This window comes from Haemorhous mexicanus, chromosome 1 (genome assembly GCF_027477595.1).
Source record: "Haemorhous mexicanus isolate bHaeMex1 chromosome 1, bHaeMex1.pri, whole genome shotgun sequence".
In the NCBI taxonomy this organism is placed as follows: Eukaryota; Metazoa; Chordata; class Aves; order Passeriformes; family Fringillidae; genus Haemorhous; species Haemorhous mexicanus.
Genome location: NC_082341.1, coordinates 75,979,813 through 75,995,089, shown reverse-complemented (window position 1 = coordinate 75,995,089; position 15,277 = coordinate 75,979,813). Strand labels below are relative to the sequence as shown.

Below are 15,277 nucleotides of genomic sequence, written 5' to 3'. Positions count from 1 at the left end.
TAAGGCAATGTCTTAAAGTTATGGAAACTGAATTTAAAGATTAATGGATTCCTGTGTACTTTCATTTTCCCAGCAACAGGTTGAGAACATAGACTCCATAACTCTTTTATTTTCACCTCCAAAAGACACAAAACAGGAATATGCATTCTTATGTCGTCAAGTCACACATTAATGCCCTGTAACTGCATCACATCCCTGTAAATAGCTGCCACATATTTGCAGGTTATTTTAACATTTCTGTGACACTAAAGTTTTTTTGTTTCAACATTGTGTCACAGACCTGATGGGCATCTCAGAGCAAGCTGTTTAGGTGCTTGTTTGGAACAACAATCACACAGACATTCCTTCCCCTCCAAAAAAGGAGTTCAGAGCGAAGAAACTTGAGATACATCCTTGGGGCTGGCAGAAGAGTATGGTAGAAGGACTAAATAAAGAATAATAGAGAAATATTTTTGATAAATATCTGAAAGTCAACATAGTAGAAAGATAATTAGGAGTGTATTCCTATGTCTGGCTGAAGGGTCTCTGAGGCTGAAGCCTCTTTATTATTTTTATAGTAAGAGATAAGTGCTTCAATAGTCCACATAACATTGTCAATGTGTATCTTAAGTTTCATTAAAAAAAGACCTGAAAAATGGATAATTAATATAGAGAAAACCTTGAAACATTATTATTTTGTAGGTGTTTTTTTTTTTTAATATCTTTAGGTGTTGATTTTCCTTAAAGTCAACATTAAAAATGGAAATGCTTCCAATATTGTCAAAACTATTCCTTCTTTTCCATAATTTTGAGGTTTAATATTCTTGTTTTTTAAAACAAATGTGGGTAAACCCTTCAACTTTGTTAGATCATGAGATCCAATTATGTTCCTTTTATTCTGTGTTGTGAAAAAATAGGTGCATTGCAAAAAGCATATCCAGCAAATACATTTTAAACAAAAATATATACTTGATGACTGTCATTAAGGCTGTAGGAAGTATGCAAGTGTACACACTTCTTTGAAGGACTAGAACATTAACAACTTTAATAAAATACTAGTTAGACTTTGTTTTTACATCTTGGCTCCCTTTTATTTAAAAGAAACTATCAGTAATATATCTGTTTTTTCTAATTGTCTCAAAGGTCCAAAATAAGATTAGTATATAATAACCTTCCTTTCATTATTGATGGTAACTTAATTATTCAATTTCTTTGAAGGTATATTAAAAACTGTTTTCATATCTGCCAGAATAAGCTTTAATAGTTCCTCAGATCCCTAGGCTTCTATCTGTTCAGTCCTCTCAGTGGTCACCTGTTCATGTAAGAAAGTATGTGTGAGTGAACTTCACCGCAAAACTGTGTTATTATGCCATGTAGCAATACACATTGCATGTCAGAGTGAGTATATTTATAATCACCTTTTCAAAAAAGCTTTTTCTGCTTTCTACCCTGCATTCCCATTACAGAGCGCTCTCTCCATATCGTTCTTGCACAGTACATTGCAACCACTAATCTGATATGAGAAGATGCTTTCAAAAATGAAGTATTGCACAATACAAAGTTTCCTTTGTTCAGAAAGATTGGGCAGTTCTTTATGATTGACAAAATACATCAGCAAGTAGTCTTTTTATAAATTCTAATTTATTTAATAAAAATACAAAAATATAAATATACATCTATAAAAATATCAGGATGAATCAACACACAGACATTTAAAACTCAATAAATATGGCAGTAATATTAATATTTTTTAAGCATATTTTTGAGATTAAGTTACAATGCAGATTCACACTATCCAACATAGTAGGAAAAGGTAAAGCAAAGCAATTTAAAAATATGGAGTTTCCATGTAATTATCAAAGGCACAAAAAGCCTTTTATTGTCTTTTCATTCCCTATAAAACCCTTTCATCAGAGGTTTCTGGGCATAGAAGGTTGGTTATAGTGTTTTTTAAAATCTCAATCGTTCATATTCATTCATGTTGACTGATTAAGCAAACCCTTACTAAGACAACACCTATTTTTTGTAAATTTTTTATTCCCAAGTAAGAGAGTAGGCCACTTTATTTATCTAGGAACATAGACATGAATTCCACTAACACTGACCAGGTCACAGATTACTTTCTCAGTCTCGATCACTGTCCTCTCCGCCATACATATCTGCGAGTTTTTTAAACCGAGGTCCCCAGTCACTGAGGTAATCGTAGTCTTGGTTGCCCTCTGTGGTAAGTGATTCCAGGGAGCTGAGTGAATTTGCTATGGAATCATTTCCTTCGTAAGCATATGTTGCTAATGAATCATAAGGAGGGGCAGCTGGGTCTGAATCATTTTCCTTTAACCTTCTATGAATAAAATCTTGAACATCAATGTTTTCCCAAAGAGGGGCAGTCCGCCTTATCTGAAATATTGTTTCTGGAATAACATCTCTTCTCATCTTACTCTCCTCCCTTGCTTCTGGATTTCTCAGTGTGCCAATGTCAAAAGCCTGGGTGTCTTCTTCCCCACCTCCTTCATCATTGTAGGTGACAATATTGTCCCGAACATCATCTTTTGAGATGATCAAGGGTTCTTTCTTCCTCTGTCTCTTGAGAGCCGTAAACAAGACAACTAATACTAAAGGGAAACAAAAAGTGAATGAAGGAAAGATTGTTAGAAAGGAAATAAATGAGGCAAAATTTTACCTCATCTTTTGACCTGGAAAGGTTTTAAGGCTGGAGTGGGTTTTTAGTAGGAATGTAGTGATAAAATCTATCTCCAAGTTAATAAGAGAAAATATTAATGATTTGATAGCAATCAAAAACTTATCCTTTTTTTAAACCTTTGGGAGAAATGATCAAAATATTTTTTATTTTAAATAAATTTGCAACTAAGTTGAAGTTGAAAAGTAGACAAAATCATGCAATATTATCATACTAAGGTTTGAGTTTGGTTTTAATTTTGTAAGTACCACCTTTCTGGCCATAACTAAGGGTCCTTTCATCAAAAGTAGTTGAATCTCCTTGGCAAAAGTTATTCATACTCTTGAAAGTTTGTGATTTAGGTATTCTCATGTGTCTAATTCACTTTTAAATATGGGATCTACAGGTCCCTCTGAAAATAAGAACCTGAAGACCTTAAAGTATCAATATAATTGACAAAACTACTTTTGCTTCAATGGCTGCAAGAATTGAAATCCTGTCTTTGTTACTAAATGTTTCTTTTGAAAAAACATGATCCCCTTAGTTTATGAAGTGCTAGTTGAATAACTCTTTTGAAGAGGTAAGGATTGATACAAAAATGAAGCTCTCTAAGGGGAGAAAAAAAATGAAGTTAAGATTTTGTAAATACATCCTGGTGTCTAAATGTTATTGATTTCAGCAGCAATTCAATGCTTAAGTGCATGTAAAAATCTGACTCTCTCTCCAGTAGCTGGAGTAAATAGGAGAGGCCAGAAAGTCCATCTGTCAATGAGACATAGCAGTGATTGCTGAACCATAAATTACAACAGCGCTGAATGGTTTAGTTGAGTCCTAAGAGCTAAGTTTTCACTCTGAATCACCTGAGTATTGATGAATAAAAGCTAAGATTTGACATGCTGCAGGTAGGGAGGGGGGAATGAAGATCTTCCACATGCCATGGTATTATGTTGTGAATATAAAATAATAAAAATATTTTCCATTCGGTATTGTTTGGGTTTTCTTCCTTGTACTTGTAGAGGCCCTTCTTTTCATAATACTAGATGAGAAACTACACACTTTAGTAAGTTTATGAACTTCATGAAGAGAAGGAGAAAAGGGCAGATGACTGAGAGGTTATTATGAAGTGTCTTTCACAGCCTGGTACTTACTATCTCTCACCTGTGTTGGGCATGTAGATGCCAGTTTACTATAATAACACACTACCTTGTTGAAAAATTAAATAAGTTGCTGAGTAACACACTAGCTTTAGACTAAAACTTCTGTTTAGATACTCCACAGCCACGTTTCTTTGACTTCATATATGTTGGCAGTGCTAAACAGAGCAGGGCCTCTAACCCTGGGGCTGAGACACAAAGTAGTCATACTTGATCTGCACAGCAATGGTCCCTTATCCTCTTTGAGTCTCATATTCTATTGCTGTGGCCCTAAGACACATTTAAGTTCGATAAATTCAAAGTTTACTACAGATTTGTTCTATCTGTTCTCAGCATTGCAGCCAATCAGAGCAATGTTTTCGTTCTGCGTGAGTAAGGGCATGTGTTCAATGCTCCTTTTTGTCAGGGCATGCAGGATGGCTTTAAAGATGCAGAGCTTGTTGACATGATGATAAGAACTATGCAAGGTGAAGAGCTAGGTCTGGCAGAGTTTGAACCATAATTTTCTCCTGAGAATGGTGCTTTTCAAGTTCTGCCTCTCAGCAGATTATCAGCAGATTCCCTGACAATGCCTGGGCAACATCCTGGGGAATCCAAGGGGGCTGATGCTGAAACCAGGCCAGAAGCAATTCCTGAATCTAAGCAGTTTATCAGTTTGCTGGAGCTCAAGTATTCTCCCTTCCTTAAGCCCAGTATAGATACATTTTATAGATACTGCCCTTTTTCTAATACCTAAAGCAAATATTAAGAGGATCACAAAGTTATCTTGAATCCAGGGTAAAACTGAAAAAAAAATCCCCTTATAATTGTATAAACTAACACCTATAGCTTCCCACTGACCCCTTGACAAGCTATGTTTGCTAGGATAGGTGGAAAAGGAAAGAGGTTTTCTGCAGAGTTTTACTGGAAAGTAGAGGTTATGACACTTTTCTTGAAAAACGTGCAAGTTAAAATTTTTATGTTCTTAACATCAGATAATGAGCTAGCATTTATTCTACTTCCTTCATATGTAACCACATCTCTCTAATACTTCTACCTTCCAAACACACATCTGACTTCTGTTCTTATACTTATTTAATCAGCAGTTCCCACTATCAATTGCAAGAAATTGAATATTTCTATCTTATTCTTTTGAGCTAAATTTTTTCTGAACAGGAAAAAAATCAAAATCTTTTCATCATTAAATTGATAATTCTTAACATTGTTGCAAAACTTAGCAGAACTTCAGAAATATGATTTTAAAATTCTGGATCTAACTGAAGATCTGATTATGGTATGAACATTACCCAAACAAGCATGGTTACTAAAACTGACCCTATATTGTCAATTGCATTTAATCTGAATAGCACAGTCTCACCCTTCTCACACGTATCTAAAGAGTAATGATGATACTTTTCTGCAGGGTCACGTGAATAAGAGTTTTAAGAATATCAGGGCTCTCGAAGTGACTAGATCTTTGTCTGGTCAAGTCAACATCTCATCACAGGTACCCACCTAGCAGGATAATGATGCAGAGGAGAATGGCCACCAGTGCCCCCGTGCTGAGGCCGGCAGGGAGCAGCAGGGCCTCGGCGCTGCAGGACTGCATGTTCCCCCGGCTGTCGCAGGCACACACCCGGATGGTCAGCGTGCCCGTGCTGCTCTGGATCGGGTAGTCGTTGTCAAATATAATGATTGGCAGAAGATAGGTACTCGTCTTACTACGGCTGTATCCATTCCTTCTGGTCATAATTCCCGCTGTGTTATCTAGATTGGAAACAGGGAATCAATAAGTGTTTCTGAATTAAGTTTTATGTGATATTGGGGAGGGAGTTGTTAAGGTCAGCAGTTACCTTTGTTGTCTACAACAGAGAAGTTTGGATGAACAGCAAATTCTGGCACCAACTCAAAGAAAAATTTGTGTCCTCGAGGAGGCTGATCTTTGTCAATTGCACTCACAGTCTGTATGAGCTATAAAGAAAAGAGTATTTCATGCTATTTTAGAAATCTTGTGTTTCAATTCTCTGCTTTTCATGTCCCGTAAAAATCCAATGACTCTCTGTCTGAAGACAAAAACTGATATCCTAAGCCAAATGTTTCCCACATAAATACAGTAGAGGTTACAGTAAACAAATTATTTTATGGTTTAAACACATAACAAAGGATGAAAAAGACTCCAGTCCTCACTGCAGAACAGCCATGTGCTTTGATTTGTGCTCACTATCTTGCAGTGATACAGAAACATTTGCCCTTCTGAATAAGCCATAAACCTCCTGTGGCTTCATGTAGCAATGACAGAGAGTGCTGTGTAAACCAGTTGTTAAGTGGGTCTAATTCTCAATCCACCTCATCTGCTCCTGGCGATAAATTGGAGTACTGCACTGGCAGGATTCTCAGTTCTCCTGGGGTAATAAAAAGAGAATCTTTACTCCCTCCTAAATTGAAACCTCTGGCTGTGGAGCTTAATAGCTGCCCTAACAAGGCCACTCAAGCCCAGCTGGGAAGGAGTGATAATAGTGCCAGAATAGGGTCAGAGTGGGCTGAAAAAAAGAGAGGCTTTGGCAGTACCTCTGGATTGCATAAGCTTTCCTGTTGCATCAAATTGTGCTAACATTTGTACTCATGTTTATGTAGACAGATATAAATGCTAACAATTTGAATATTTTTAATCTATCTTCTGCTGGACTGACAGGGAGGCTAAAGGAAAGAGCTGCAGAACTGAGGAAGGAAAAGTCACATGGGAACAACTGTGGTTTATGAATTGACCTGCAACATTTAACACCATGCCACAGTAACTGAAGAAATCTTTGTGAGTGGCTGTTCCATCATTTTCCCTTCATGGTGGGTGTCATGCTAGAGAGTAACCCATAGTCCACCTTGGCTTGCAAGGACATGTTTGCATCCAACCACAAGATGACAAAACTGGTAGCATGAGAATAGGAGTGAGTCTCAAATGAGGATGCTATAACTCAGTACTGGTTCATTTCTATGGCACTTAAAGGCAGAATGAGTTCAGCAGCCAGATATTTTTCTTTCAAAGCCAAGAGGGAGCCAATGACTGTCTTGAGTTTTCAGGCGTTTCCAGTGTTCAAGATGTCTTGAAAACCCGCAGATATCAAAGCCGCTTGTTAACAAAGGCTTTTTTTTCTCTTATTTCCAGAGGAGGTGCAACTTGACTTCTTCCAGAAATACAGTAATTAAAAAGTAGCAGCACAATGATCTGTAAACTTTGTGCCAATCGAATAAGGAATTCCTTTTTCATATATACTGTCTTGGAACAGAGGCCTTAATGGGACTTGAGGATACAGTTAAATTTTTGAAGGCATTTAGCATCTCACAGAATTAATCATTATATTAAAGTGGTTTTTTGCTGTTATCATTCAGAAACTTGCAACTGCAAGTGCTGTACTGCACCACAAATATTCAACCCATTTTTTCTAGTTAATTTTGGATAATTTGATTACAGTTAATAATATTGAATTATAATTTTAAAAAAACTAAAACAAAAAAACCAAAACACAACACAGAAACAGTTGAGAGGCCTGCGTTTAGCTCATTCACTTTCCAAGACCTCTTTCTAAAAAAAGCACAAAATATTTTTTAAAATTTCTTTTTATTTTTGAGGTATATTGAGGAACTTGAATGGTAGCTTGTAAACATCAGCCTTGCACAAAAGGATGTGACTCAAAGCAGGATTGTGCAGTTTTTCTAAGTGTAATTTAAGTAACAACTACGTATAAAAATCTCTTTGCTTTTAAAGCATTTAATGTTCATTGATCTTTTGATTTGTTTTTTTTTAATAATTTTTAGCTGTTTCACAAGATTAGTCAAATCCTTTTTTATGGTGAAGTATCCTGTTTAGAGTGTTTCTACATTGCAGTTTATGTCAATAACTTTCCAATGTTCAATTGCTATTGTCTTTCCTGTAATTTGCCTCTGAGAGTGTTAGTACAGAAAGCAAAACCAGGATTGGGTTTAAGTTTAGTTTTCCACAGGTTAAAAATATTGCTAAAAAAAACCCCAAATGATTGGCTTAAGACACCAAATTTAAATGAGAAAATATTCCTTTCACATTAGCACAAATTTGAAAATACAGAAGAAATATAAAAGTACCAGGGAGAAGAGAGAATCAGAGTAAGTGACAACATTTGTGCAGTTCACAATTACTTGCTGAAAAATTCAAGGAGAAAATGTCCTGCTGCACTAACTACCGGTAATTGTAGCTGAGTATCTTGGGTCTTTTTGAGACGTAATTATTCAGTGTTTGTAAGATTTGAATCCCTTCATGTGCAAATCACATGGAGAAATACAATTGTACTAGGCACAGAGGAACCTAGTTAAAACAGATAATTATTGTTGAGGGTAAGGCTGAAGAAGGAAAAAAACCAACCTCATTACCTGATCTAACTATTGGCAACATAAATTGAGAACCAGCTGTTTGCCTAGCAGAAAAAAAATGGGAGATTAAAAGAACAATGAGAAACTATGATTGCAGGTGAATTGTTCCAAGTGATGAGCAGGTGAAAGGAAATTAGAAATCTTATCTAATTAAGGATTTTCTTTTTCAGTAATACAACTGTAAATAAAAGACAATTATGTCAATGATAATCACCACAGAAATTAAAGTGATCTGGCTATTTTCAACTATCTCATTTATATGAAGAAAAGCTAGTACTCTTTTGTGTACACTTTGTGATTTCATTTCAGAAATATATTCACCAATTTTGATGCACTTATGGACATTGAGTTATGATCACTCTTCATCAGGACTTGGGAGCAAGGTCTCTGATGCTGTAAGATTTATGATGGAAGAGTTATTTCAAGAAAATTACTTTTACTCAAATATATTTCAAGCAGATCAAGCTTAGAGAAAATAAAACTATTCTCATTATTTTCTTTTTTTCATACCTTCCCACGTGAATGAGCATCTTGTAGAAGATACAGTAGTATTGTCACTATTTTGATTGTCACGATGCATGTGCAAGAGCACTTCTGTGTATTTTAAAAAACAGCGTCATACTCTTGAGTGAATCTTAATGGGTCAGTTCAAGTTTTTAAGGTCACTTTTCTTTGAGGGTAATGAAAAGTTAAACATAGATATTGACATGAAGTTTTCTCTTTTATATTCAAGACAAGAGGTTTGTAGCACTTTGACAATGTTAAATGAGTAGCAAGAAGAATTATTCCCAATGGAAACTTTTCTTAATGATCTTGGAACCAGTGCTCATTTAGCCATGCTGTTTAGCAGTGCTCTGACAATGACTGGTGTCTTGGGAAAGGTGTTCTTTAATATCTTTATCAATGACAATGGCAGTGAGGTCAAGTTCATCCTCAGCAAGTTTACAGATGGCATGAGGCAGAGTGGTGTGGTTGACACAACAGTGGGAAGGGATCCTGTCCAGAGAGATCTGGGAAATCTTGAGAAATAGACCTATGAGAATCTCACAAAGTTCAACAAGTCCAAGTACAAGGTACTGCACATGGGCCAGGTACATCCTAGACAAAAGCACAGAATGGAAGATGTCGTGTACAGCAGCCTTGCAGAGAAGAACTTGAGGGTTCTGGTGGATGAAAAGCAGGACATGAGCCAACAATGTGCACTCAGAGCCCGGAAGGCCAACTGTATCCTGGGCTGCATCAAAAGAGGAACGGCCAGCAGGTCAAGGGAAGTGATTTTACTGCTCTACTCCTCCCTAGTGAGATCCCACCTGGAGTGCTGAATTCAGGTCTGGAGTCTTAAACATAATAGAGATGTGGGCCTATTGGGCTGAGTCCAAAGTAGGGGAACAAAGATGGTTAGGGGTATGGAGCACTCTCTCCACATGCTGAGAGAGTTGGGGTTGTTCAGTATGGAGGAGAGAAGGTTCTAGAGAGATCTTAATGTCATTCTCCTGTACTTTAAGAGGGCTTATAAAAAAGTGGAATATTGACTTCTTACACAGGCAATTAAAATCCTGTTTCATATTGTTTGGTATTTTTGACTTGGATGCTGTGATTTTAGGACTTGCACCACAGTCAAAACTATGATTGTAGTTTATGTTCAGACTATTTAACAGTTATTTGTACTCATGTCAGAAAAAGTGGTTGGGGGTGACTGGACTGCCTAGAAACAGATTCTTATGTATCTCATACATCCTTAGGCAAAGATTGCTCTTCTAGTTGTTTTAAAGACAGCAAGCAAGAAGAAGCTAGGTGGGGGAATTCTGAAATAGGAAGGGTCTCTGTGCACCTCAGAGCATGCTGTTAGTGTTCCTGAGGCTGCACTTGTATACACAGAGAGCTGCACAAGTAGAAGGTTTTGGTTGTAGGCTCAGCCTTGGGAATGCATTTAAAAGAAATATAGGAACCATTAAAACAAATGTTAAGCTTTATCAGAACAGAGGTCAGCACCATATGGATGCTTTTAAGATGGGCTTTTCAGTGTGTGCTGGCTTGGCATGTCATGCAAATAAATGGCTGTTGCACCTTGGCTCCAGGGTGTACTCTTTAAAAACTACAGCCACATGCTTTGAAAAGTTCATTGGAGAAGTATGAGCAAGATGAAGTCCACAGGTGGGCACATACTTTATATTTTCACATTAAACATTTCTACTAATAAAACAAAACTTGAGACAAATAGAATGTTTGCAAAGAATTTTGCTGCTACTTCTTTTCAAAACAGTAATATACTGGTGGTTGTTATTTTATTTCTACACCTTTTTCTTTGTCAAAATTATTTCTTTCAAAATTCACTGGATATGGGGAAAAATAATGTTACTTTCACAGAATTTTAAAGATGGTCAGTGTTGTATATTGCCTTTCCAAAGTTTAAATACAATGTGATTATCATATAGCATAAAAATTGTACTTCCAGTCACAGAGACCACTAGAGAAAGATATTGTTAAGTTAGAGATACAGTGACACTTTTTGCGTTTTTTGTTGTTTCTGTATGTAACAGAAGTGGGGAGCAGGCTTTTAATCCACTTGAAGCTTTCCATTTGGGCTTTCATTTTTTGCTATATCATGCTCTTAGCTAAATCTGGTTGTTGTACAACAGAGAAATAGACTTAAAAGTATCCCTAAGCTCTTGAGAAAGAAATGTCTAGGAAATGTTAGTGTTTGTTTTTGTCTAACATTTTTTAAGAAGTGGTATAGAAAAGAACAGAAATTCTGGGTCTCAAAACACTGGCTTTCTTGAAAGTTATGGAACTTATTTGGTGCTGCAAGTGTTTCTCTAGGAATCTGGAAAGACCTGACCACTTTGTCTGCAATAAACTATGGAGAAAAAAAATATTGTGAGAGAAAGTATGTATGGCAATCATGAGAACAATGTATACAAATGTAATGGGAAAAAGATGGAAGAACACCTTTTTTTCTCCTATCCTTTCTTTCTCTTACCCCTTTTCCTGCCTGTATGATCTGGCAGGGTCAATCACTAGCTAACCTTCAATGTTTTGCTAACAGCAAGCATAAATTCGTAGGACAAAGGTTGTGTAAGAGACTTGACGATATGGCCCATAGGAGTGTTTCAAAATCAATCCAGCTGTCAGTGGATGTCCATCTTGTCATTATGCAGCCTGAGTGATGATACTTGTACAGACACAATTCTAGGCTGTATCCCTGTAAGGTGCTAGCTGCAGAAAACAGCCTCCATCACACATGTGCAAGCTTGAATAGATGCCTGCCACTTAACAAAACTTCACGTTCAGTAATGCAAAGCAGTTTGGTTTCCAGATCTTGGCTCTGTTCCACAAATGTGTTGGCAGTTTTAAGCAAGACTGAATGCTTATCAAAAGTTGGAAAACTCTCACTTCAATTCTTACTTAAAAAGACAGACTGTTAGCACGGGTCTCTCACTAAAATAAGCCAAAAGGTGTCTACCTAGTGAAGCAGCTGCAATGTATATAAAGCCATGACTGATAATTAGCAATGCACGCTTGAGAAAAAGTGATCTCTTCTCTATTTTAAAAAGAGAGGTAGGGTATGGAGAGTAATGAAAAGAAAAATCAACCAGGTCTCTGAAGGAGGAAACAAACTTTCTACATTTTTATGTCTGAAAGCCTGTGAATGACAGGAAAGAATATTGCATCAGAAGGGAAAAATAGTGACCCAGGTTGTTTTCTTGATGGATGTTGAAATTAGCTAAATTTTTGCCCACAAAAAACTATGCAATAAACTATGGAGCTAAATTTTTACGAACAAGTTTTTAGTTAAATCAGTCTTCTTCTCAAGTATATCTTCCTGGTTTCCATGGAGAGTACTCATCCTCTAATCCAGCTAAAAAGACCCAATTAATTCCTGTGACAAGGGCATGAGAGATATTGTACCAAAGCCTTCCCCATGACAGTCCCTGGGGCTTCAGGATTAGGGGTTTCTAAATTGCAGAAGAGGAAGTCTGCTCCCTACTTTTTTTTAGCCTGTGTACTAGCCAATGGAATAAGATTCTCATGGTTACAAATGTGTTTCAGCCTAATGAAGATAAATTTTTATTAAACTTTTATGATGAGGTTTTTCCCCAGTCATACCATTGTTGCTTGGAGAAAAAAGAATAGGAGAAACTCTGTAGGATTTTCTTTCCTCTGACCCTCCTAAGGCTATCTGAAAACCACGACTGAAGCATCTAATATCTGTTGATGCTGAGAGTGAGTGCTGTTGCTTGGTGGCAGAGAACAATATTTGATCATTCTGATGGTTCCTGATGCACCTGAGACTTAGAGAGCAGTGTGACTAATAACTGGTCCTGGTTAAAACAAACAACCAAACAAAAAAAATCCTAGATATATTTATCTTCTCAGTCTGATTCTTTCGTTATGGTACCAGATGTGTAAGCTGTGCTGGGATGTGTCCAGAAGCAATAATGGCTACAATAAAAAAGCTGGTTTAGGCAATCTCTAAAATAAGTTGGAATAGTACTAAATGAACGCGTTTGCATTTTTCTTATACTATACAGGGGCTGCTAGACATGAGTAGTACAGGTTCTCTGGAACTTAGCATCCTTGGCCAAAACATTCAAGTTCATATTTCTATATCCATTGCTATTTTAAATACCAAAATAAAAGTACTCTCATGTATTGAAGGCAGTCTCTCTTCTGAAATGCTAAGTCAATTACGCATAATTGTTCAGATATGAACTCTAGGTGCCTCTCTTGAAGACTTCAGCTGGTAACAAATAGAATACCAAAATTAATCTCTCATTTTTCTGTAGCTACACTTGGTGCACACTCTATTTCTAGTATTTTTGTGGGTTTTTCTAATGAAGGAAAATAATTGCTGAAATTACATTGGTAAATTAGATGTGTAGGAGGTCTGGAAAACAACATGCATACCTATCTAATGGTACTCTAGCATAGCTGTTATTAGGTAAGCACAGCATTCGCCAGAAAGGTAAATGATATTTCATACATTCATGGATATTTCACCAAGTATGCTAGACTAGATGGAATTTTGATTTAGGAAATTCACAGCCAGTATGCCTGGGCTGAACTTCTTCAAATATATGACAAAACCTTTGTTTGCTGGTTGGCAAAATTGCACAAGATTCATTTCAATTAGATCTTAATTTCTGAGCGTTTGAACCTTTCTTTGTGTTATTCAAATAAAACACTTGGCTCACTTTTCTACTGGTCATCACACTGAGATTTTAAGATTTATTTACCTTAATTTTGTCTTGTGTAATTAGACATTGTTACACTAACAGAATTTAAGTTCTATGGCAGCTGTTTGAACTTAATGGCTAGAATTATCTCAATGCATTCAGCATGAAAAAAAGCAGCTTAAAAGTCATAAAGTACAACTCTGTGGATCTAATAGCCAAAAGCTTGGAGAATTTTGTACCTTCTGTAAGGCTTGAACTGTATTCTAAATGGCAATTTATGTCACTGGTTAAGACAGGATGATGTGATTATACACCTTAGTTGTTGTGAAAAGCACTCTTTTTTATTTTTTCAGGTATGATAAATCCTTCCACTGTTTTAATTTAATTCATCACCTCCTTTGATGTGTATATTCATCTATTTATATAATTTACATGAAACTAATAAAACATTCTTTAAAAAAAGAATGAAAAATTTGTCAAATACTTCTTCAAGGGAAGTGACTTTTTTTAATCAAAGTATCCTCTTCCATCCTAACCCATTTTGCTTGAACTCTATTATGTTTAATGAATGAAAAATATATAGAATCTTATGCAGTCTCCCTACAATCTACTGTATACTCTTTTTTCTCACTTTTCTTTTTTTTTCTTTTTCTATCTGTTAAACAATTCACAAAACATCACTTGAATTGGATCTGAAATGAGCAAGAACATGTCTTGCTCTGCATGGAGTTCTGTAATACCTGAAAAGCTAAACTCATCTCAGGTACCATCTATGCTACCTTCAGTGAAGCCTCTGTGACTAAAATAAACCCTGGTAAAAAATCAGGTAGAACATGAGTATGGTTCCTGATGCATATCCATATCACCCATCTTGGTAAAGTCTTCGAACATTGCGTGGTCACTGTGCTCTAAACAAAAACAAAATATTATACATTCTGATCCTTTCTATCGATTTTCCTGAAGCCAGACAGTTTTGGCTGGTAACGACAGCCTAAAGCAACAGAGACATAAGGATAGACCTAAGCTGTTCTTAGGGCTTCATCCTGGCTTGTCTCTCTGAGAGAGGAACCCACTCATGTTTGTGCTAGTGAAAATAATGATCTCAACTTTTTTCTTCCAGTCAAAAATTAATCAATCTAGAGAAGAGGCTCATGCATGAGCCATTTTAGAGAGATAATCTTAAAGTACCCTATCTGCTACTATGTCCAGTTCTTTTGTAAACAATTTCAGAAAAAATCTCTCTTCTCAGGATTTAAAACTGAAGGACTGACTGGCATTAGCATAAATATTTGATGTTGTAACAGGAGCAATATTAAGACATTTTTATAATATGCTGGCTCTGAGTTCTGTTGGTCTATCGACTTACTCAAATCCAAGTTATCAATTTGTTTTATCCTCAATTTTTTTTCTTGTCTCTTAGAAATTCACAGAATTCTGAGGTAGTTTAGAAGGGGATATACATGATCTTTGACCAGACTTGACTCAATACTAGACATTAACCTACAATAGAAACAGATGTGTTGCCCTTTAAGTTTGAAAATGTTTGGTTTACACATCTTCTTAACTGAGGCATAATAAAGATTTTCTTGCTTCACATACTTGAAGGTGTTGCTACATTAACTAAGTCAATGATAAAAACCTAGAAATAAATGGAATTATTGTACAGCATAAAACATTTTGTAGCACTATGTAAAACTATTTCTGAAAAATATTTTCTGAGATTAGAAATGAAAAACCATCCTAAAGTGTCATTTTTTTGTATCCTCTGCTATTATACTAGGATATTATCCTTCATCTTTTATGTCCTTTTTTTAATCAACTTGTATTTTCTGCAGAAGGTAGGAAATGAAGAGGCTGGGTTAGTTTACTGCTGTTCAAACTAATATGGTGAAGTCTTCATGATGGCACTGCAG

The 15,277-nt window shown here is 36.2% G+C and overlaps 1 protein-coding gene across 5 annotated transcripts in view; it reads right to left on the bottom strand.

Annotated features, from left to right (window-relative positions):
* Positions 1–2,009: 2,009 nt before the first annotated feature.
* CDH9 (cadherin 9) overlaps positions 2,010–15,277 on the bottom strand; it is a 66,558-nt gene continuing 53,290 nt past the window's right edge. For 3 of the 5 annotated variants that reach the window (XM_059851384.1, XM_059851476.1, XM_059851657.1), the window contains 3 exons: positions 5,643–5,760; positions 5,305–5,556; positions 2,010–2,591 (listed from right to left, as the gene is read on the bottom strand). In XM_059851384.1, coding sequence (XP_059707367.1) covers positions 2,104–2,591; positions 5,305–5,556; positions 5,643–5,760 — 858 coding nt within the window. In that variant the 3' untranslated portion in view covers positions 2,010–2,103. Of the gene's footprint in view, positions 2,592–5,304; positions 5,557–5,642; positions 5,761–11,234; positions 11,271–15,277 lie in introns of all 5 variants that reach the window. The other 2 variants (XM_059851296.1, XM_059851567.1) reach the window with 2 other exon arrangements.